This window comes from Camelina sativa, chromosome 5 (genome assembly GCF_030686135.1).
Source record: "Camelina sativa cultivar CO46 ecotype springtype chromosome 5, ASM3068613v1".
Classification (NCBI taxonomy): domain Eukaryota; kingdom Viridiplantae; phylum Streptophyta; class Magnoliopsida; order Brassicales; family Brassicaceae; genus Camelina; species Camelina sativa.
This window is the reverse complement of record NC_141884.1, coordinates 39656492-39680016: the sequence shown is the minus strand read 5'-3', so window position 1 is coordinate 39680016 and position 23525 is coordinate 39656492. Positions and strand designations below refer to the sequence as shown.

At 33.6% G+C, this 23525-nt stretch overlaps 3 protein-coding genes across 3 annotated transcripts; 2 read left to right on the top strand and 1 right to left on the bottom strand.

The window, feature by feature from the left end:
- The first annotated feature begins 17155 nt into the window (after positions 1 to 17155).
- Positions 17156 to 18611, top strand: LOC104788291 (E3 ubiquitin-protein ligase ATL4-like). The gene has a single exon (XM_010514027.3). The coding sequence runs from the start codon at positions 17350 to 17352 to the stop codon at positions 18358 to 18360; it is 1011 nt and encodes a 336-aa protein (XP_010512329.1). The 5' UTR covers positions 17156 to 17349; the 3' UTR covers positions 18361 to 18611.
- A 580-nt stretch (positions 18612 to 19191) lies between these two features.
- LOC104788289 (10 kDa chaperonin 1, chloroplastic) lies at positions 19192 to 20795 on the top strand. Its single transcript, XM_010514026.3, has 7 exons — positions 19192 to 19428; positions 19537 to 19595; positions 19713 to 19763; positions 20091 to 20156; positions 20231 to 20278; positions 20362 to 20391; positions 20508 to 20795. The coding sequence occupies exons 1-7, from the start codon at positions 19332 to 19334 to the stop codon at positions 20574 to 20576; spliced, it is 420 nt and encodes a 139-aa protein (XP_010512328.1). The 5' UTR covers positions 19192 to 19331; the 3' UTR covers positions 20577 to 20795.
- A 909-nt stretch (positions 20796 to 21704) lies between these two features.
- On the bottom strand, positions 21705 to 23259 carry LOC104788288 (uncharacterized). Its single transcript, XM_010514025.3, has one exon. The coding sequence runs from the start codon at positions 22920 to 22922 to the stop codon at positions 21990 to 21992; it is 933 nt and encodes a 310-aa protein (XP_010512327.1). The 5' UTR covers positions 22923 to 23259; the 3' UTR covers positions 21705 to 21989.
- Between the last annotated feature and the right edge of the window lie 266 nt (positions 23260 to 23525).

Sequence of the window (23525 nt, the reverse complement as noted above, 5' to 3'; positions counted from 1 at the left end):
TGTTTGAATATTTGTTTCATAACTCAAAATAACAAAATAGCAGCTCCGATTATGGCAGAATACAGATTTTAGGGTATATTCTTAGATTTTAGGGTATTTATTGTATAATTAATTAGGTAATACTTATATTCTTTACTATGTAGATATTTTCTTCAAAGTTAGTTAAGGATATTACGATTTGGAAATCAATTAGATTACTAAAAAAACGGTTTAGTAAGATTTGTCGAATATTCTATACGGATTAATATCTCCTAAATTGAAAGATATTCATATAATCTAATTTGACGTCGCATTAAATAGCGTAATGATTCACGTAATTGTCGTGATATGACAATGAATTAAAGATTAAGCTATATATTTTTTTATTAAAAGGTTAAGCTTTTTAAAATCTCGTAAATGGGTAAAAACCAAACCCATTTAAGATTCGACTACAGTACTAAGTATCCGATTGCTAGATTTCGGGTAATTGCACAATTTTGACCCGATCCGAAACACAGTTATAGACTAATTTACCCTTAATGACTTTGAATTCTATACTAAATTACAGTGGCATTATCGGCATAGGCAAAATTGTACTTCTCTTTTACTAATATAGGGATTATTTATTTTCTTATTATTAATTTTTGTTATATTTTCATAAAAAATATTGTTAATTTTAAAGAAATTTGAAAATCTAATGTTATCTATTTTCATTTTTGATAATTCTATATTTACTTTCTTTAATTAACCACGTCATTTATAATATCAAATTAGGTTTGACCAATTCAATTCCTTATATAATAAATTGTTGTTTCCAGAAATATATCTAAATATATTACCAAGTTAAATATGTTTACACATATATAATTCTGAATTTAAGTGTTCGATTTTTATAGTAATAAATTTAATTTTCATAAATATTATGTAATTTTTATTATTAGACTGTGATCTGTTTGGAAACCGATTTAGAATCCATCTTAATTGCACACGATTTTTTAGGGTTATATCTTTTAATTTCGGTTCAGCTAATACCACTAACTAGGAGAGTTACCCGCACGCTTGTGCGGGCAAGAACTGAATAGAGAAAAAAACTAATTTAATTCTTCATAATGTTGAATCAAATTTTTATTATATTTTAAAAACCTGTTTAATTTTTTTAATTTTTATAGTAGTTCGTATGTTCAAATTTTTTTTTTTTTTAAGTTTCATATTAAATATTATTATTTTCACTTTTTAAAATAACAGAATGAATAGTTAATAAAATGTTTATAGTATTACTCTACATATGCAAAATATAAATTGAAATTTTAAAGTCCATTTTAAAAGTTTAATTGAAATTTTAAAGGCTATTTTCAAAGTTTAAGCCCAATTTGACCATAACAAAGTTTTAAATGAACCAAATACAATTGTTACGGTCAATTTTAATTACCTTGATATAATAATTTCGGATAATATAATATGTAATTTCGTTTAGACTATTAAAATAATATTTTAAGCAACTCATAAATATACTTCTATTTAGACCATTGTATTTGGTACTATAAACATTCAAAATTATATTAAAGTTTGCATATACAAAAATTTCATTAAGCCACTGTATCTTTATTTCTGAGTCTATTCTTTATGACTGAGTCTCTGAGCTCTCACTTTGATGCTCCATCACATGGTTTATATAATAACGTCCAGCAAACTCAGACTTGTAAATATATAAAGTGTATGAAACAAAATTATTTTAACATCATACATAATCATATATAAAGTGTATAAAGTTATTTTTACATAATCAAATCTTACATAGCCTGGTGATTCTCCAGTCCTTCGAACTGTGGTTTTATAAACATTTGCAGTTTAAGATTAATATATTGGTTACCTTATGATGATTATATCAGAACTATTTTATGTTACACACCTTCATATTCTCCGAGTTTCACAAACCGCATTACACAAAAAAAAGGTTTGGATTTGTATATGAGATGGCACCCGTTTGATTGCCATTTAGACATGAATTCAGAAGTGTAGTTGTTTTTGACACGACATTTCAAAGTTTCATTCCTACATGTTTATCAAATTAATAAATAATCTTAATAGAGACAACTTTAAAACGTAACTGTCCTAAAGGTAGATTAAATGTCTTTTACCTGCCATTCAACAACGTGAGAACATCATTACTATTATTGGCACTCTCAGGTCTTCTTTTATCTTCCACATCTACTATACACTCACAGACAACTAATTTGGGAAAAAGACAGAATTTAGCTTTCCAAAGTGTTGCAAATCTATATTTGGTAAAAGTTTAATTCATACTTTTCTAAGGGAGGGACCAATACGCAAAGTTACAACAAATCCTATAAAGATTCTAGATTCTCGAACACAAAGTTACAATTAACTATACTCACATATTGTACCATATCAATATTAAATTAATTAACGAAACACTTACCGAAAGAGATGGGATGATTTATTTTTCCATGATATATATCATCCAAATACTCAAATCAAAAGTAATTCTTTGGACTCAATTGTTGGACCAGCGTCATAGTGGTATCGTCCGTGAATTTAATTTGATAAGGATGATGAGTATTCCTCTCATTCATGGTTGGATTGATTACTTTGAAATTTCTAATATCATACCATTCACCATCGTCGATATATTTCTGGAGTTTAGCGAGTGTATTTGGTAAAAAAGTAGTTTTGATTGTGTTACTCTTCACAGTTTAATAACAATTGTAGGAAGTCGTATATATAAGAATTGTTAAAAAATGAACTTTAAGTAAGAATGATGTTCAATTAACGATACTAACCTCTACATCCACAAGAAGCAGTACTCTTTTTGTAAAGAACTCGCTGATACTCCAAGAATGTAAGACCTTGGCGTGTATACGCCAATTAGTTCTTTTGGGAAGAAGATCAATTAGACCTTGACCTTGGCGCTAATCGAATCTCATGATTTTCTCCAATTAGGGTTTTTCCTGTTTCTTCTCTGTTATCGAAAACGAAAAGGGGATTCCAGATTTGTAAGAATACAAACAGTCACGATTAAACGTTGCCTCTTAATCGTTTTAGTGTCTCACCTTTTGTTTGACTATTAAATATTTTTAATATTTATTATTATATATATAATTACAGATTAAAGGTAAATTTTGTAGTTAATAGTTATTATGTAAAATTATATATACATTTTATGACACAGCTAACAATTATATGTTTTCAAACAACATTGTTGAAACCAAATAAAATATAATCATGTGAATTTTTTTAATAAAATGTTCTTAGACCATCTACAATGTATTTATCTTTTATTTTATAATATAAAATAAGTCAAAATTAGAAAATGGGTTTTTCCAATGTGAAAGTCTATATATGACTATTAAATAGAGGTAGTTTTAAAGATATTAAAAATTACTTTATTTAAGAGAAGAAATATTATTCAAGTCTAAATATCCAAAACAATTATCCAACTACAAACCATAATTATACAGTCTCAAATACCTCTTTGAAAACAACATTAAGTGTTTTATTCTGGCATTTCCCATATTTATCTGTAATTAATACCTTTAAGCATTTTCTGGTTGTGACTCGAGAGAAGGCAACATAAAGCTGTCCATGTGTGAAAACCGGTTTCGGTAGAAACAATCCAACATGTTCTAGCGTCTGACCTTGACTTTTGTTTATAGTAATTGCAAACTCCACGGTAACAGAAAACTTTCTTCACCTCATACGAAAGGGAAACTTTGCATCAGGTGGACTAACATACATCCTAGAGATAAGTACTTTATCACCAACCTTTTTCCTGTCACGATTCTTGCTTCGATTATATGATTGGTCATCTGAGTAATAATTAACCTCGTACGGTTACTCAAACCTCCCTTAGGGTCTATATTCCTTAGCAACATGACATGTGCTCCTATTTTCAACGTTAAAGCATGGCTTGACAATCCAGAAACTTGTATATTGTTTAGGAAATCCTGAGTGTAGATCATATTATCATGAGCACTTTTATCTGACGTTTCAATACTATCAAAGTTAAGATATCGTCTCTCCTCACCTGTAAATAGAAAAATAAAGAAGGAATTTTAGATATGTGATATCTTGTTTTTTGTTGGGTTTTAAGCCTTGTTTTTGGTTAGTTTTGTTGCATAGTCTTGTCATTCTAGGTTGTTTTAGGAGCATATGAGGTTCTTAGATTAATATCATCACATTTGGAGCATTTGGACTTGTTTTGATGCAAAGAAGCAAAGTAAAGTGAACTGGAGAAGAGGCACTTGATCACCACCATCAGCGGCCAAGACCATCGGCCAAACGGTGGCCGAGTGAAGCAAGCGGTCAAGACCAGCAGCCAAACACAAGCCGATGGAACAGGAGACGCACTTGATCGCCACCATCAGCGGCCACCTCCCGCGGCCAAACCTTTTCCGCGTGAAGCCCGCGGCCACCTCCCGTGGCCAAACCATGCCTGCGTGAAGCCATCGGCCACCTCCCATCAGCCAAACCTTGCCCGCATGAACCAAGCGGTCAAGACCAACAGCCAAACAAAAGCCGAAGGAGATGCACTTGATCGCCACCATCAGCGGCCCTCCCGCAGCCAAACCTTTTCCGCGTGAAGCCAGCGTCCACCTCCCGCGGCCAAACCATGCCTGCGTGAAGCCATCGGCCACCTCCCATCAGCCAAACCTTGCCCGCGTGAAGCAAGCGGTCAAGACCAGCAGCCAAACAAAAGCTGATGGAACAGGAGACGCACTTGATCGCCACCATCACTGGCCACCTCCCGCGGCCAAACCTTTTCCATGTGAAGCCAGCGGCCAAACCATGCCCGCGTGAAGCCATCGGCCACCTCCCATCAGCCACCCCCCGTCGGCCAAACCTTGCCCGCGTGAAGCCAGCGGCCACCTCCTGCGGCCAAACCATGCCTGCGTGAAGCCATCGGCCACCTCCCATCAGCCAAACCTTGCCCGCATGAAGCAAGCGGTCAAGACCATCAGCCAAACAAAAGCCGAAGGAGACGCACTTGATCGCCACCATCAGCAGCCACCTCCCGCGGCCAAACCTTTTCCGCGTGAAGCCAGCGGCCACCTCCCGCGACAAAACCATGCCTGCGTGAAGCCATCGGCCACCTCCCATCAGCCAAACCTTGCCTGCATGAAGCAAGCGGTCAAGACCAGCAGCCAAACAAAAGCCAAAGGAGACGCACTTGATCGCCACCATCAGCGGCCCTCCCGCGGCCAAACCTTTTCCGCGTGAAGCCAGCGGCCACCTCCCGCGGCCAAATCATGCCTGCGTGAAGCCATCGGCCACCTCCCATCAGCCAAACCTTGCCCGCGTGAAGCAAGCGGTCAAGACCAGCAGCCAAACAAAAGCTGATGGAACAGGAGACGCACTTGATCGCCACCATCAGCGGCCACCTCCCGCGGCCAAACCTTTTCCATGTGAAGCCGGCGGCCACCTCCCACGGCCAAACCATGCCCGCATGAAGCCATCGGCCACCTCCCATTGGCCACCCCCCATCGGCCAAACCTTGCCCGCGTGAAGCCATCGGCCACCTCCCATCGGCCAAACCCTGCCCGCGTGGAGCCGCCAGGCTCCTCACTTGTTTTAGTTTTGATCCGGGTTTAAACCGGTTTGAACTGGATTGACCCGGCTCCCTTTTATCCTTTATCTTATATTTTGTTTAGCAGCCACTTAGGGTTCTTAAGCTTATCTACTTTGGTTTGTTGAATGATTGAGTACTTCTAAGTTTTTAATAGCAATTTCTCCTTTAAATCTCTTATTATGATTTCACAAAGATCAAACTCTTTATGTTGTGTGATCATGATGATGAGTGAGTAGATCCTTAAAACTTTGGGCTAGGTAGATTAAGGAGATAGATGATTGATCTTTGATGTCTAAGGCTTTATTTATGTGTTTCCTATCTTGATTAGTGTTATAATGCTAGATAGCCTTGATCATGCTTGAATCTAGACATTAGGATTTTCATGCCCATAAGGTGTTTGATGAAATTCCCGAACCAAATTAATCAAGAGCTTTGTATTCCTAGCCAATGGAAATTGATGATTAGGGTGCTTAGTGGTATTTAGACTTGTTCTTAATGCATGCTTGCCTTGTGATTGCCTTTGGAAATTATTGATTATCACTTGATTAGCATAGGAATCTCTATCATGGAAATGAATTGATTTACATAAGTGTTCTTCGCCATAGGATTGTTCTTGATTGTTGCTTAGACATCTAGGATTGGTTAGCTATCTCCCAAGTCAATTACCTTGCCTAAAGTTCACTTGTTTAATCTTGATTTAAAGTTTGTTGCTAGTTGTGTTATGTTTCTTTGAGTTTGCATTGTTTGAATTGTCTTGTTTTCTTTCTTTGAATCAGGTTGTTAGTTATGATTGTTACAAAAGAACATTTTCCTTTTTAAGAATAGATTAAGCATCTTTGTATATTCTTAGTGAGTTGATTAATGCAAATTGTAGATTGATAATTTAATTGATAGAAAATACTACATCAATATGTATTTAATATTAGTATTTTTAAAAATTATTACTTCAATATCCATATTCCATATCCTATTTAATTTGCATACCTGGTAGCTTGCTAAGCATAAATTGATTTATCTTATCTACATCACCATTTCTTGGACTTAGAATAGCTCTTCCCTAAAGAACTTTGGATCAGTTCTCCTTGCAAAATTTTCACCTTAGATTTTTGTAACTATTGCTTGAATAGAATTTCCACTTGTATTCAATAATAAATCATCCGGAATTTCTATCTCCACATCTCTACTATTTGTTTCGTTGATTTTGCCATCCCCGATATCAAAAAGCCACTTTGAAAAAGTGGCGAGAGCACCCGCATCCATACTATTATGTGCCTTGCCAAGTCTCAAATTTTCGGTAAGTTTAAGAACCTTACAACTATTCCAAAGAACAGATGAGTTGATAGATGCTAAAACTGTCGCTACTCTTCCTCCTTCTGTAATAACATGTAGAATCTGTCACACACCTCATGATATCTCGCAAACTCCTATCCAAAGTTTCGTAACAAAGCTTGTTCATCATTGGAGCCTCGTCCCATATTATGAGCTTTGCTTCTCTAATTAAGTCAGCAAGATCAGATTCGGCATCGATCGTACACACAGAATATTCATTAAGATTGATTGGAATACCAAATATTGAATGAGCCGTTCTACCACCTTCCAAAAGTAAAGCAGCTATACCACTTGAAGCAACATTCATAACAATATTATCTTTAGACCTTATATCAGCACCAAGAATAGTCCACAAAAAAGTTTTCCTACTACCACCAAATCTATGAACAACAAACATACCACCTTTGTCGTGATTCACAGAGTGAATGATTTCTTCATAAACACGTCTTTGCTCCTCAGTTAGCATAGCTAACAACTCATTGTACAATTCTTGTTGTTTATGAGGCTTATATATTCTCTCATCTGCGATAAGCCTATTTACACATGTGTTCATCATACTATTATCTGGTTTAGGAATTTTCTCAACAGCCGTAAGAGATGTCCTATTCGATCGCAACATCAGTTCTATTTCAGTTAAACATATATTTTTTATCTGAACATGTGTCAACATTAGACCTACAACAGTAAAATTAAACACTTCTTTATAGTTTTGTTTGCGAAAAAATAAATTACATTCAATTAACAAAATAACAATTTGACTTGTGCGGGCAAAAACTTTTTAAAAACAATTTTTGGCTAAACTTTTTGTGGTCAAATATAACACTAATTCAATTCTTTTATAAATTTGTGTAGGCAAATATATTTTTAAATAATAGTTCAACTAATTTAACAAAATAAAAAGTAAATTAATTATAGGGCTAAAAAGGATTCCAACAAAAATGTAAATAGAAAAGAATTAACTAAAAGAGAAGCTATAATTTTATCTTCAAAAATAGTATTCATTTTGAGAATTTGTTAGAAATGCCCTTTTTGGCATACCATTTTCAAAAATGTCACTTTTTTGAATACTTTCACTTTTGTCATCTTTTACACAATTTCCCTATGTTAAATTAATTTAAGAATTTGTTTTTTTTTTGTTTGGGTTCCCAATTTACACATTTAGGGTATAGTTTTTAAGGGATAGGGTTTAGTATTTGGGGTTTAGGGTTTATAATTTTGTCATTTTATATACTAAAATGGGGTATTTTTGAAAATGGACACCATCAAATGGTAATTTTTAAAAGTGACATAGAAAAAGGGGTATTTTTGAAAACCCTCCATTTATTTTTCATTTTTTAATAATTTAAAATGGGATAAGATTATTTTCTTTCTAAGATTTTCTAATTTTAGTTTAAAAAATAATAATTCGTTTTTTTAAACATTTTATTTTTAAAAGTGAAAGAAAATAATTTGTTAAAATTACTCATATACATATTAATTGTCATGACCTTTTGTCTTATTTAGAATCTTTGTTCTTCCTTTTGGTGATAGAATATTCAGCCGGAATAACATGGTTTTTCCAGAGATTTACAGCAATCCTATGAGATTTTGTCGAGATCACAAAAAATGTGTCATATCTTCAAATTAAATGGATGTTTGTGGTATATCCTCACGAGATTTTCAGTTCCTTCAATCCAAATCAAACCGTTATAGTTATCTATAGAAATTTAATATTTTAGAAAATATAAATTTTCTGGAAACAAATATTTACAAAAGATTTTATTATTGAATATTTGATTTCTATTTTTTTAATTTTTGTTTTAAAAAAAAAATTAGAGTAAAAAATAAAAGGTCTGTAGAAATTTAATAATTTTAAAAACAGAAATATTCTCAAAGAAATATTTGCAATATTTTGTACAGTATTTATTTTCTTTTACTTTAGTATAATACATTAATTTGCTGTGCACATGTGACTATGCCTTTTTTTCCGATATATATAGGAACAAAATTTGTAATCCGTATCCACCACATTCCAACATATTTATAATATGACCGCAACTTAGCTTGATTTTATTTTTATTTTGGGTCAAAACCGCAACTTAGCTTGATTTGTGTTTCTTTTATCAACTTCAACCTTACGTATTAAAAATCCCATTTAATTAGGAACTTGTTTGTTCCTCGTTAAATCAGTTACGCATTGAAATTTTGATTGCTGGTGATATTGTAATGAATGTACTTTATATATATATATAAATATATATATATATATACGTAATAAATGTTACTTTATATAGGTTCTATCTTAAATAATATTTTGTTAAAATTTGTCAACTTTCAAGTTTTATTTTCTAAATTACGAATGTAAAATAATAAAAATATACAGGCGTTAGCAAATATTTACATAAATGGTAATATTTCTATAAATATATATTTATATACATATACGTAATAAATGTTACTTTATATAGGTTCTATCTTAAATAATATTTTGTTAAAATTTGTCAACTTTCAAGTTTTATTTTCTAAATTACGAATGTAAAATAATAAAAATATACAGATGTTAGCAAATATTTACAGAAATGGTGATATTTCTAAAATTACTAATTCTTCTAACTTTTTTTTGTTCATACAAAACTTGCAGAGTAGTTTGCTTCAATTGGTTAACTTGTAATTGTATGCCCTTGTATGTATAGTCGAATAAAAAAACCACTAACCAAAATGGTGCTCCGACACACATATAACATAACCAATCGAAGAACACAAACATTAACTAAAACTTTAACAGGAAACACTGTATTTTTCGTGTTTATAAGTGAAACAAAAGATCTTTAGAAATTTAATAATTTTAAAAACAGGAATATTCTCAGAGAAATATTTGCAATATATTCTAGTATTTATTTTCTATTACTTTTAAATTTTAAATAAGATATAAAATTTAGATTTTAGATTTTTTTATTAAACTAGATGCGAAATTTACAATTTGTAATATAGATTATTTATCCATCTAAAGCAATTTCAAATAAATAATAATTGTAAATTGTTAAAAAAGCTTTTCCTAATCTTCCTTAATCTCTTTCTTTCTTGAAAAACCTGAAGATATAAAGTCCTGAATCCAATTAATATTTCTTCCTTCTTCTTTCTATCAATTTAAGAGGAAGAATAAATATTAATCACAAATATTTATGAAGAAATATTTAATCTATTTGTAAATGGAAAGAAATCAATTTTTTTAAGAAATTACCATATTTTTTATGAATAGAATCCACCATAGTTTTTGTCCAACTATAATCATTACAAAAAATATTAGCAACAATTTTATTTTTTAAAATTAAGGATTCGGGTTATCAAAAATTAATACCTGAATTTCATTATATTCAATTTTGTAGATCCACAATTATGATCAATGATCATCCATGAATTCAACTGAAACAAAAAAAAATTATGTAATAGGTTACATATAAATAGAATTCTAGTTTAAATGTATTTGTAAACAGAACGAAATCCAAGTTCTTAGAAAATTACCATATATTTGTTATAAACAGAATCCATCATAATTTTCAGCAACTATAATCATTACAAAAAAAACATTAGCAACAATATTATTTAAAAAAATTAAAGATTCAGATTAGCAAAAATTAATATATGAATTTTATTATATTCAGTTTTGTAGATCCACAATTATGATCAATGATCATCCATAAATTCAACTGAAACAAAAAAAAATATGTATTAGGTTACATATAAAAGTTTTTCAAATTACTAAACTACAAAAAAAAAATATAAAAAATAATACAATATATATGTTTAAACAGATGGAGAAACCACATACAAAGTCTATGATTGCTTGATCTTGCTTTCCAAACAACCACTACAAAAAAAGCATAAAAATTAGAATCTGATGAACCATATAAAATTGCTTGTAGAATAAAAAATCATCGAATAAAAATATGATCATGTTTAGCCAAGAGAATAAAATTGAATAACAATCACCACTTAAAAAACACACAATTATTAATAATAATTTACCGATTTGATTATTTTTGTTTGCGTCATCAACTTGTTCGTCCAATCTTGTTGATATACAAAAAAACATCCATGGTCCATGGCAAGTACACCTAAAACACAATCAAACAGAACAAAATGAGTAAAACTTTTGATATGATTCCACATAATAATTAAAAATTATAGCAGCATAAAATTTAATTATGCAAAGCACCAAAGCATATAGATAGTACATCAACATGAAAAAAAAAAATCAAAATCATACAATAGTAAAGTTGATTCATTAGAAACAAAATAATACAAAAGAAAAATTATACTCTCAAAACTATATGTTTAGCTTATTGAATCCGACTTCTACTGTTTTGGCTGAGCGTCTATATATATAGCTTAGAAGGAAAATCATCATAATTATCTTTACCATTTTAATATTTTAAAAAATAGAAATTTTCTTTAAACAAATATTCGTAATATATTGTAATATTTATCTTCTATTTTTTTAAAGATAGATATTGCGTAAATATATTAGATTTCCGATTCTGTAAACAAATTTCGTTTTTTTTTTTAATTTTCGTTTTTTTATTTTTTAAAAAAAAATTAAAACTTAGAAAAAGGGTAAAATTGTCTAGTTTTGAATTTCATTAATGGCAAATTAGTAATCTTAAGTCTGAGGATGAATGTGGTGCGTTTCAGCAACCTAAATAGAGAGTAAAAGCTTGTCCGAAATATTTATAAGGGTATTTTTCATTAAGGGCAAAGGAGGTCAATTTTTGTGAGATTGGCTGTGAGCTCTCTCGACTTCTCCTTTAATATATTAGATATCAATATGTTTGGCTCCTATTAAATATCAATCTGTTTGGATACATGATTTATATATATCCTTGTTCTGTTTTCAGTGGCATTTCATGTAATAATCTTTTAACCTATGTCTATTTATTAAAAATGCTTACCTTTTAATAGTATAGATTCAGCTAATACCACTAATATCAATATGTTTGGCTCCTATTAAATATCAATCTGTTTGGATACATGATTTATATATATCCTTATTCTGTTTTCAGTGGTATTTCATGTAATAATCTTTTAACCTATGTCTATTTATTAAAAATGCTTCCCTTTTAATAGTATAGATAAATAATAGAGAATATGCATTGGATAGCATAATAATGAAACATATTAAAGGAAATACCATAATCACTACAGTATTACTGTTGGTAGATAGATGTATTTACTTTCTTCTCCTTGCGTAGGTGAGCATAATAGGGGGGACAAGGATAGGTAGAAATAATTTTTTTTTTCAAAATTCATATTATTCTATGTCTCCCCTCTCTCTCCCACTCTTTCCCTTCTTCTCTCTCTCCCCTATCTCTCTCTCTCCCTACGTCTCTCTCTCCCCCTCTCTCCCTTCTTCTCTCTCTCCCTTCTCTCTCTCCCTTCTCTCTCCCCCTCTCTCCCTTCTCTCTCTCCCCTACCTATACCATTAAAGCGCATCCTCATGTGTTGTGTTAAAAGATGCGGCTACTTGTCCGAAGATCAATCTTAGACGGCTCAGCGGAAGATCAATAGATGCGTTTACCCCCGTGATCCCTCATCTCAGTTTAGCATCGGATACAGCTCTTTTCCTTCCACAAACATAAAGTTTTCTGTATAAGAAGCAGGCATTACACAAACCACAGGGAATGCAAGCTTTTGAAAATCTGAAAACATCGAACAAAATCGCATGGGTTATTTATAAAACTGGTTCATAGTTTTAAAATATCATGTTCTTCACTAATAGTATAACACCCGTATGATGACCCCCTACTAATTCTGTCACCTACCTACACGACCCTGCTGTCGGCTTCCCAAAATTCCCGCCCATATGTTGAGGGGCTACCCAGTAATATCCCCTCTAAAAAATATGGTACTAACCAAAGTTTTCTGACAGTATGGTATATCCTTCATTCGTTTCTCATATTGTGGCATCCACCAATATTAGTGCTGGGCACGGAACGGATACCCTTGAATTTTCTCCGACCCTTTACTCGTCCCGACCCTAACGGGTAACAGAAAAAATTTACTCATACTCGACCCTTTAATAACGGGTACCCGGAGAAACGGGTACCCGGTAAAAAATAGTTGACCCTTTACTCGTCCCGACCCTTTATTATTACCCGGAAAACGAGTACACGATAAAAAAATGTTATTAATTTATGCAATATATAGTTCCAAAATTATAAAATTACGAATTTTGAAAATAAAAATAATATATTAATTCAGTTAGGCTAAGTTGAACTTAGGTTTTAACTCTAACTCTATAAATTAATAATAAATAATAATAATAATAATACAAAATATTAACGGGTATTTACGGGTCGGGTAGTAAAACGGGTAAAGGGCCGAGTAACGGGACAGGTATTGAAAACTAAACTAATACCCTATACTCGTCCCTTACTCACGGGTAATATAAATATAATACCCTTTACTCGACCCTAAAGCTGCGGATACCCTTTTTTGGGATGGGTATGAACCGAGTAACGGGTCGAATACGGGTAACGGGTATTAGTGCCCAGGCCTAACCAATATAGCCCTAAATAATATGTGTAAATTTATAAGGGATAAATAGATGTTGTTTCTACTGTATTTAAATTTATTTTGGAGCCCAAATATAGATGGGTGTGTCGGTCTTTTAGCCCATAAGATAAATTACAAATTCACAAATTTACAAAGGCCTTCGATTTGATAAGGCCCTTCAGTTAAAGGGATTTAATTAAGGTACATTCTGCTCTATTACCTCTTATTAACTCCTCTACTACATTTGTCTGAATTTGCATGTGATTAGGCTCAGAAAAATAGCTGAATGTGGAGAATTGCATCAAGGGAAATACTTCAAGCTGAATCTAAGTTGAGAATTAACGGGAAAAGAGTAATTGTGGGTGGGTTTGAAAACTACTAATTTCTAATAAACTAGCTGATCTACAAGCTTACTGTGACTCTTTGTATGAAGATAAATGGTAAGTAGGTTTGGATTCTAATTCATGTTCTGTGAACTTTCAAATCTGGTTATGAATTCCGAATATCCTTCCTCTGTTTTCCCCCAGGTGTACTTTGTGATCACCAATGATAAGCCTAATTTTAAGATTTTTTAAAGATTGTTTGAAGTATCTCATCTCAGCTATGTCTATCTAGCTTACATACATTTTCCAGGAGGATACAGAGGCAAGTCTTACCTTTACAAGCACTATTTCTATCTTGGCAGGGACTTTGAATATGGAGAGGACATTTATTGTAGTGAAGAAAGGTGGAAGAACACAAAGGTTTGATATATAATAATGTTGGTATTCTATGAGCCCATAAGTGACATGTGGTTAGTCTAAATAACCCCTGTGAGGCTGTGACCGAACCTATTTAAGGATATATAAAAGGCATTAGAACAACACATGGCATGTTTATGCTCTGATGATCAGTTCCAGTTTCAGTATTGTTACAGAACCAATATTTCTTCTTTTTACTACTTTTGTATAGACAATGCTCTGTTTTAGCCAGGTAACTTGTTTAATCCTCTTTAAACCTCACTTTCCTTTATTAGAAATACCTTATTATGGAAATTCTTTTTATGTTGATTGATCCTTTCTTTTTTTATACAAGTTGAAAATAATTTCAACATCTTACATTCTTTTGAGCTTACCCTTTAATCATCTTGGCTCGCGATTTGTTCGATCTGTCTTTACACTTTAAGCTGCTTTTTATTGGACCCTTTGACTTTGAGCTAGCGATCTAAGATACTATAGACTAATTTAAAGCAGAAAAAATCAGGTTTTTTTTAGTTGTAGATTAGAAAAAAAAAAAAGAAGAACATGCTTAGAGTGCAATACAAGTAAAGTTGTAGGACAAAAACAATCAAGTAAACAAAAATCGATTTGGAAAGGGAAATAGATAGGTGACGTGGAAAATATTCACGGTTTGATGAATAATAAAGTTGGTTGTCTGTTTTAATGACTTTGTTGTCCTTTTCCGCGGGATACAGACACAAGAGCGCACACCCATGTTTCTTCCATTTATTGATTTCTTACTTTTCTTTCTTTACATAGCACCTATCTAAATTATACAGCAATAAAAACATGTCCGCTAACAAATGATACATATAAGTACAAACAATTTTATAACTACAAGTATTTTTCGTTTTCATATTTAATAAGGTTAGCTTACTATTGTATTTTGTCAAATGAAAACTACATTCATCTATATATATACTCACTCTGTTTCATATTAAGTATTATTTTAGAATTTTTCACACAGATTAAGAAAATCATTAAATTTTCTATTTTACCCCTTATCAATATATTATTTATTTTTTTCTATTGGTCAATATATTAAATTGGTAGGGATAAAATTGGAAAATTTACCAAACATCTACCTTGGAAATACAAAATAACACTTATTTTGTAACAAAATATTCAGCTTAAAATGACACTTAATATGAAACAGAGGGAGTATTAAAAATAAAAAGAAGGACACAAACTTTAGATCAAAGTTATATAACTACTCAAAAAGATGTAAGAAGCACAAAAAATGGGAAAATGTTGGGCTAAGACTTTAAGTATATGATTGGATGAGAGAATGGTTGTTTAACAGGGGTTTAAAGTTATTTTAATCGCTAATCAAATAGTATTATGTTTACAGTTACAGGTTGTATCTACATGCGATTTTACGTATTTGGTGGCATAGTTTCTGGATAGCTTGATCTTGATATATCTTGGAATTGTATAATCAATCTTTGTTTTCTTATGTATTTAAAAATAAAACCGAAACAGTGAAAACTCCAAACTATGAACTTTTTTTATAAGAGCTAAATGGAGTAAGAGGGCATGCTACGAACGTGCAACCGCAACCTTAATTTACGCAAAAATACATATATATAACCCAAAGAAAACAATAATATCCAACAATGAGTAGTCACGTGGCTCTCTCTACGTATATGCCATTACGTGATGGACTTAATATTACAAGTGTCATTCTGATTTAGCATATTGTACTATCCTAATAAGAGCTGTGTTCACATGTCCCCTGCGGAGTCGTATTAATTGTAAGCCAACTAACTTGTGGAATTTATTTAATACTACTATAGATAATGATATAGTATATATATAGTTTTCGTTTTGGCTCGTACCGAGTTTTTGTTAAAAAAATACATTGACCATTATTTGAATATTCTTAATTGAGGTTCTGAGATAATATAGAATGTTTATAAACATTCTATTCAACACAAAAGCAAACAAGATCTGTTTTCAGCAGTGCTATTTCCTAACAAATTTACGAACAAAGTTTTGAGTAAACATTTCCTTGGCAGCTGTACGTTATTTTAGTTTTGGTTTAGACCTATAAATGTATTAATTAATAGCTTGATTGTTTTTTTCTGTCAAAGATGTTTATTTACCTGATGTTTATTTATCTTCAAGCCTGATGTCGTTCACGCAAGGAGACAAACTTTTCCGGATTCTATTGCATAAATAAAAAAACCTCGGATTTTGTAACACTTGGCAAAAAAAAAAAAAAAGAACTACTAATGGATACTACTAGAGAAAAGGACAGTGTGAAAATAGTAGCTATGCTTATTATCACAAAAGCAACATAAAGTTGAAAAAAATGATCATAAGAATCAACGGGGTAAAATGTCAAAAATGGTATCCATCTGTTTTTAGACTCAACAAGGTAATAAGTATAAAGGAAGGAACTCAAGATATGATTCCAAAACCCCCCCCAAATAAAACGAAACTTTTAAATACATTTTTGTTTCTTTTATTATACATTAATACATATATATAGTAAACTATAACATATCACATAAACTATAGTAAAATATGGTTTCAGAAAGAAATACATGTCTCTCTTCTCTAATTTTATCAAATTATACAAATTAAAAAAATATACTTCCTCTGTTTCACAAAGAGTGTCATTTTAGAGAAAAAAATTTGTTACACAAAAAGTGTCATTCTACATTTCCAACGTGCTTTTTAATGCTATATTTTCCTTTTTACCCCTAAACCCACAGCTCTTTTTATTAAATTTAAACCTTTAATCACTTCTTAAATAAGGGCAAACATGTATAATTCAAACTTTTCTTAATTTGTATGAAATGTGTCAGAATGACACTCTTTGTAAAACAGAGGGAGTATATAGTATACTCAAAAAAAAATTAAATAGTGAAAGCTTAAATGAAAAAGGCAAAAATTGATTTGATATAACTTTATGGTGGTATTAAATATGGACAGTTTGAGTTAGTTCGATAACATTTATTTCTCTGCCTCTTTTCCAACGTCGTCCCCCTTCTTTATAAATAAGACCGGTCCATGACTCTCACGTGACCTCTCTCTCTCCCTCTCTCACGTCACGTGCCTCTCTTCTCCTTCTTTCTTCTTCGTCATTAATATAAAAAACAGTTGGGAAATTTATAACTCTCTCTCTCTCTCTCTCTGAAGCTCTCTCATCCATCAACAATGGAAAACCTCATCAATCCCAGCCATGGAGAAAACTACGATTCTCACTCTTCTTCTCTCGATAGTCTCAGACCTAGCGTAGTAGTCATCATCCTCATCCTTCTCATGACTCTTCTCATCTCCGTCTCCATTTGTTTCCTCCTCCGCTGTCTCAACCGCTTTAGCCACCGCTCCCTTCTTCCTTCTTCTTCCTTTTCATCTTCCTCCTCCGCCGCTGTAACTTCAGATTCTCGACGATTTTCCGGAAACAGAGTCGCTCCGGAAACAGAGCGATCAACGGTGCTCGATTCGCTCCCGATTTTCAAATTCTCCTCCGTGACTCGCCGATCTACTTCCACTAATTCCGGCGATTGCGCCGTATGTTTGTCGAAGTTTGAGCCGGAGGATCAGCTCCGTCTTCTTCCTCTCTGTTGTCACGCGTTCCACGCCGATTGTATCGATATCTGGCTAGTCTCGAACCAGACTTGTCCTCTCTGTCGTTCTCCTCTCTTCGCCTCGGAGTCTGATTTAATGAAGTCTCTCGTCGTCTCCGTCGGAAACAACAACAACAACACCGGAGGAGAAAACAGCTTCCGTCTCGAAATCGGATCCATCAGCCGTCGTCAAACACCGATTCCGGAATCTCCTGATGATCAGCACAGATCTTACTCAATCGGTTCGTTCGATTACATAGTTGACGACGTCGAATCAGAAATCTCAGAGTCGAATTTTAACCGGAGAAGCATATCGGGAAAACAAGAAGACTTGACGACTACTACAGCGACAACAACGACGGCGGTTGAAGCGAGTTTAGCGGCGGATATAGGTAACGAAGGTTCTAGAAGCTGGCTAAAGGATTACGTGGACAGACTCTCGAGAGGTATATCGTCGCGTGCAATGTCGTTTAGAAGCTCTGGTAGGTTTTTTACCGGGAGCAGTCGTCGGAGCGAGGAATTGACGGTGATGGATTTAGAAGCGAATCATACCGGTGAAGAGATCAGTGAGCTATTCCGGTGGTTATCAGGAGTGTGAGACTGGTGAGTGAGTCGGTTACATTTTTATTCATTCACTTCGTTTTAACCAAAACCAAAAAACAAAAGAAAAAAACAGAGCATTGCTTTTGGTTTGTACATAAAATATAAACACCATCTGAAGTTCTTTGCTTCAATATCACGGATTTTTTTTTTTTTTTTTGTTTGGTTGGGTCGTTTTACTATTTTCTGACGATATAAACAGATGAATTCTCTGGTTATAAGGTAAGTATATTACTACTTCTTATGGTATATTTTCTCTTCCAATCTGACAATATTCAGTAATTTGTGTGTGTCCAAGGCGATTCATTTAAAACATTTACTCCATATGATACCAAATTTCCTTTAATTTGGATATAACTTTTGTTTAAAATACATATATAGGAAAAAAAACAAAAATCTGTAGCAGAGAAATACCAAAACCACAAAAAAGTGAAATTTTGTTAGACAATTAAAAGATGGAATACTTTTTTTTTTACCGTGGCATACCATTCACCTTCATTATTGTATCACCAATCCGGTACTACACTACGATTTATATATTCTCTGAATTTTCTAACAAAAAGGTAATGAATATGATTCAAAATTATGTAAAAACAAAAATTATGTTCAAAAGAATTAATAAAAGTTACATTTATAGATAGGAGTGTAATAATAACCAGCAGTAAGGAACTATATAATTTAGGTTGGATTAACATAAAAAACCAAACCGTATCAGAAAGCAGAAATGGTGTTCAAAGATGAGCGCATAAAGTGATTGGGCCGAGATAGTAGTAAAGCCCAAAATTAAGTCGAACAAAGGACAGAAACTTTTCAAAAAGAACTTATGAGAAGTGTGTAGAAGAAAAGAGGTTCGTCAATAAACAAACAAAACACAGCAAGAACGAACGAGTCTACCTACTCTACTTCCCAAGTCCCAACCTAATAACTCCGCCGTGTCGTGTGACTTCATCGAGTAAGGAACTTATCCCAATGGCTTCTACTTTCGTAACAGTACCTAAACCCTTCTTGTCTCTTTCCATCAAAACCAATGGTCCTCCTTCTCTACCTCACCAGACGAGCCTTCTCGGTACAAATCTTAATCCATGTTTCTCTGTTTTCGTTGTTAGCTTTTTTTGTTGTGTCTTACTTATCTCCCATTAACGAATCCCTTCTTGTTTCTGTATCTCTTCTATAGGATTTCGAAGAAACTCCCTTAGAATTAACGCCGTCTCCACCAAATGGGAACCGTCAAAGGTACACACCTTTTTTGTTTTTTCTTTCCATCGTCGTCGTCTCCTTTGATCAATTGGTGGTGATTTTTGTTTTAATCGGTGGAGATCATTTATGTTTGTTGTAATTGGGTTTTTGCAGGTTGTTCCACAAGCAGACAGAGTCCTTGTCCGTCTTGAAGTGCCTTCTGAGGTTCTCTCTCTTAAGCTTTCTTCTTTTTTTACTTTTTACTTTTTTTGAGTCGATCTCCTTATCTTTCTTCCTGTGATTCCGTAGCTGTCGAGTTGAAATGTCCCCTTATGATCTTTAAAGTCTTGGGAACAATTTATTAGGGCACTGAGAGTCTGAGATTACAAGAAACAAAACAAAAATTTGTTTAGTTGCTCAGCTCGTGGTATTTGCGGTTTTAGTTAACGAATCATGAGTCTTTCTCGAGTCTTGGTAAATCAAATAGTTACAGTCCTTGCTGTGAGTTACATATCCTGTGTTGATGTGTTAAAGCTTTGTACTTGTGTGCAGAAATCCTCAGGTGGAGTACTGTTGCCTAAATCAGCTGTGAAATTCGAGAGGTACCTAACAGGCGAGGTAAGGCTCTCTCTCTCCCCTGATCTTTTACTTGGTTGTTACAAGTCTTGAGAAGAAACAGTTGATGATTACAGGTTGTCTCTGTTGGGTCTGAGGTCGGGGAAGTAGGACCTGGCAAGAAGGTATGCTTTCATCTTCTTAAACTTTAAAGATAAATGAAATTACTCAATTCATTTATTCATGCATGCTCTTGTCTCTTTTACAGGTTGTGTTCTCCTATATGAGCGCCTATGAGGTTTGTATTTGATGATTATTATTAGGGAACATTTAGAAAAACACTATTCTGTTATGACTTTGTATCATACTTGTGAAAACTGAGACATCTCTCTCTCTCTTTCTTGATTTCTTCAGGTTGATTTTGGAACCGATGCTAAGCATTGCTTTTGCAAAGAAAGCGACTTATTAGCAATCGTCCAGTGAAATCTGAAGAAAGCGACTTAGTTTCATGATCAGTGAACTGTGCATTCAATGGTGGTATCATCTACCAAAGAGTTTCAGGTTTTGTTTTTTCTTGTAATTTCAGTGACAACATAGATGTTCTCTTGTTTGAATCTCTTGTTTCTGACACTAGATTCTGCTCACAAGCCAGAATGTAAGAGCTCAAAGTGTTGAATGGGAACATGGAGATTGATCAGAAAACGAAATTGTTATGAGTCAACAATATTCCCAAACAGAATTCGTTTTCTTTGCAACTTTCTCATAGGAGAGATAAAACCTTATATGTTCATAGCTTAGATTAGTGAACAACAAATCGATATTATAAGGTTTCCTGACTTGAACTTCTACGGTTTGAACGGTAATCAAGTGATGTTATTTTAGCTCAAAACAATAAAATTCAAATCCAAATCAATTTTTCATGTATTTTTTTTTTAGAAATCTCTATCTAAATTGTGTTTTAGATAATCTTTTTTTCCTAACCTAACCTAACTTAATTTCTATGAGCGTTCGCGGACCCATGGAGATGAATCCCATGGACCCCTCTTGCCGTCTTGCGTAATTAGACAAATTCAACTTTGATATTTTTGGTTTAAATAAAAGTTGAATTGAAAACAGTCTAATGTCGTACTTGAATTTTATGAAAAGTCGATAATATCTATTTTGATACTTGTGTCATATAAGCGATTCCAATATTAGCTTTGTAGGTCTACGTGTTGAAGTGGACTTTATATAAGAAGGAGAGGATTGTAAAACCCAATATAAACTTTTCCTAAGGTAAAGACAAAAAAAAATATTAAGTAAAAAACTGTCACTCTCTTAAGCAAGAAAATCATGGGTCAAAAATTCAGTTTAATTTATAAATCTAAGCTCCCTCATTACGACTATTCAAAAACGTAAATGATTAGTCTAATGACATACATTTGAATTAACACTTGAGCTCATTATAGAAGTTATGGTTTATATAGTATCTAATCGTTATACGATCCGTTCCTGATTTGGTCCAAACTTGTTGGAATCTAGCCCCGTTTTGATCTAGTTCCACGATTATACCGATCGATCCAATACTTTGACATGCTTTCTTAACTAACACAACCTGGCTGGATACATAAGTTTTCAAAAGAAGAACACTACATTGCTTGTCTGAACCAAAATATTTAGCCCATCAAACTCTACAATTACAATCAGAAACAAAACGTTACAAGGTGGTAGTTACAAATTACAAACTATGTTCCATTCTGATTATTTCTCACCCCAAGCCAAATAAAAAGCTTGATTTTGGAAAATTCCATCTTTAGAAAAAAGCCAAACGAACGAGCGGTAACTTAATTTTTTACTATCCATCCACAAGTCAAACAAATACGTTGACCAAAGACTAAACCACCAAACCGAACGAACTCAACGGCGGCGATCAACTCTACCTAAATCCACAAGCTTCTTCGATCTATTTGCGCAAAACGACGCCGCTGCAGATATATGAGGCTTCTCCTGCTCCGTAGTAACCTCGCCGGAACCGGAATTACCAAACTCCGACGGGAATCTCATTCTCCGTTTAAACGGACAGTTAGGACTAGCTCTCACCAACGGACTCAAACAAAAAGCCATCCCGGACATACTCTTCTTCCCTATCCCATTCCCAACCTTCCTCCTTCCCGGAGTTTTCGTCGTCGTCGTCGCCGGTGTGCTTCTCAATTCCTCTAACGATTCCGCTTCCGGCTCCGTATCTCTCGCAGGTGACATTCCTCTACAGTATATACGCTGAGGTCTACGACCTGCGATCACGTCTTCGATATAACACGGTTGCTTTTTCCGGCGACCGGTGGAGAGAATTTTCGAGATCCATGAACGTGAAGAAGACGACGAAGACTCAGACGCGTCGCTAGAGAATCTAGGATTGCTCGATTTAGGATTCGAATCGAAATCTTCAGATCTAGCTCTGAATAGATTAGAGAATCTAGACGATTTTTTTGATTTATGAGATCGGTTCGATTCGAAGTCTTTGCATGAGTAGCCGGCGAGATCTACCTGAGGGGTTGTGATGAATCTCCGATTAGAAGATGTTGTTAAAGGATCATCTTTTACTTCTCCGGTTCCGGTTCCGGCGTCGGATTTTCTACGGGTTACGTAAGGAGAAACAGAGCGAGGGAAGATTAAAAGCGGAGGAGGAGGAGGATTATTAGATTTGCGTGATTGGTTACTACGATTGTTGTCTTCAATGGCGGCTGTAACGGCGGCGGAAGCGGCGAGGGAGAGGAGACGTTCACGGAGGCAAGAAGCGCAAACGCCGTTGGTGCTGCTGCTGAAATCTACGGTGTGTCTCTTACACCTCATCGGAGGGAATATGAATTGAGAAGAAGAAAAAAAAAAGGATTGATTTTTTTCTGAATTATTTTTTGGGGGGGGGGATTGAGGGTCCGAGAGTTTAGGTGTTATAGTGATGTGACAAGCTGTAAAGATGAAGAAGAAAGCAGAAAGATCTGGTGGTAAAGATTTTGTCTTCTTCTTCTAAGATCTCTGTTTTTAGACAACGGAGGAGGAGGAGGAGGAGGAAGAGAGATAAAGCATTCTCTGTCGGAAAAGCAACAAATTATAGATAGAAGAGAGAGAAACTACTATTTTTATTTTATTTTATTTTATTTGTAAGCACTACATTTAGACAGATCATTTTACCACTAACCATTTTTTTTATAATGCAAATTACTAGTATGTTAATTAAACGATTTCAAATTATTTTTAAAAGTTGGTTGGGAATTTTGCCAATTTACAAAGTATTGATCTAAATAAAAAACCGTGGATATATTTTTTTGGTTATTTGACTTGTGGTTATCTTATTATAGTTAGAGATAATGATTAGTGACTTCATCTTACGTGTGGAACTATATTTTTACTCTTAATGCGAATTTTACCACTCAGACATGTTAATTAAAAAAGTCT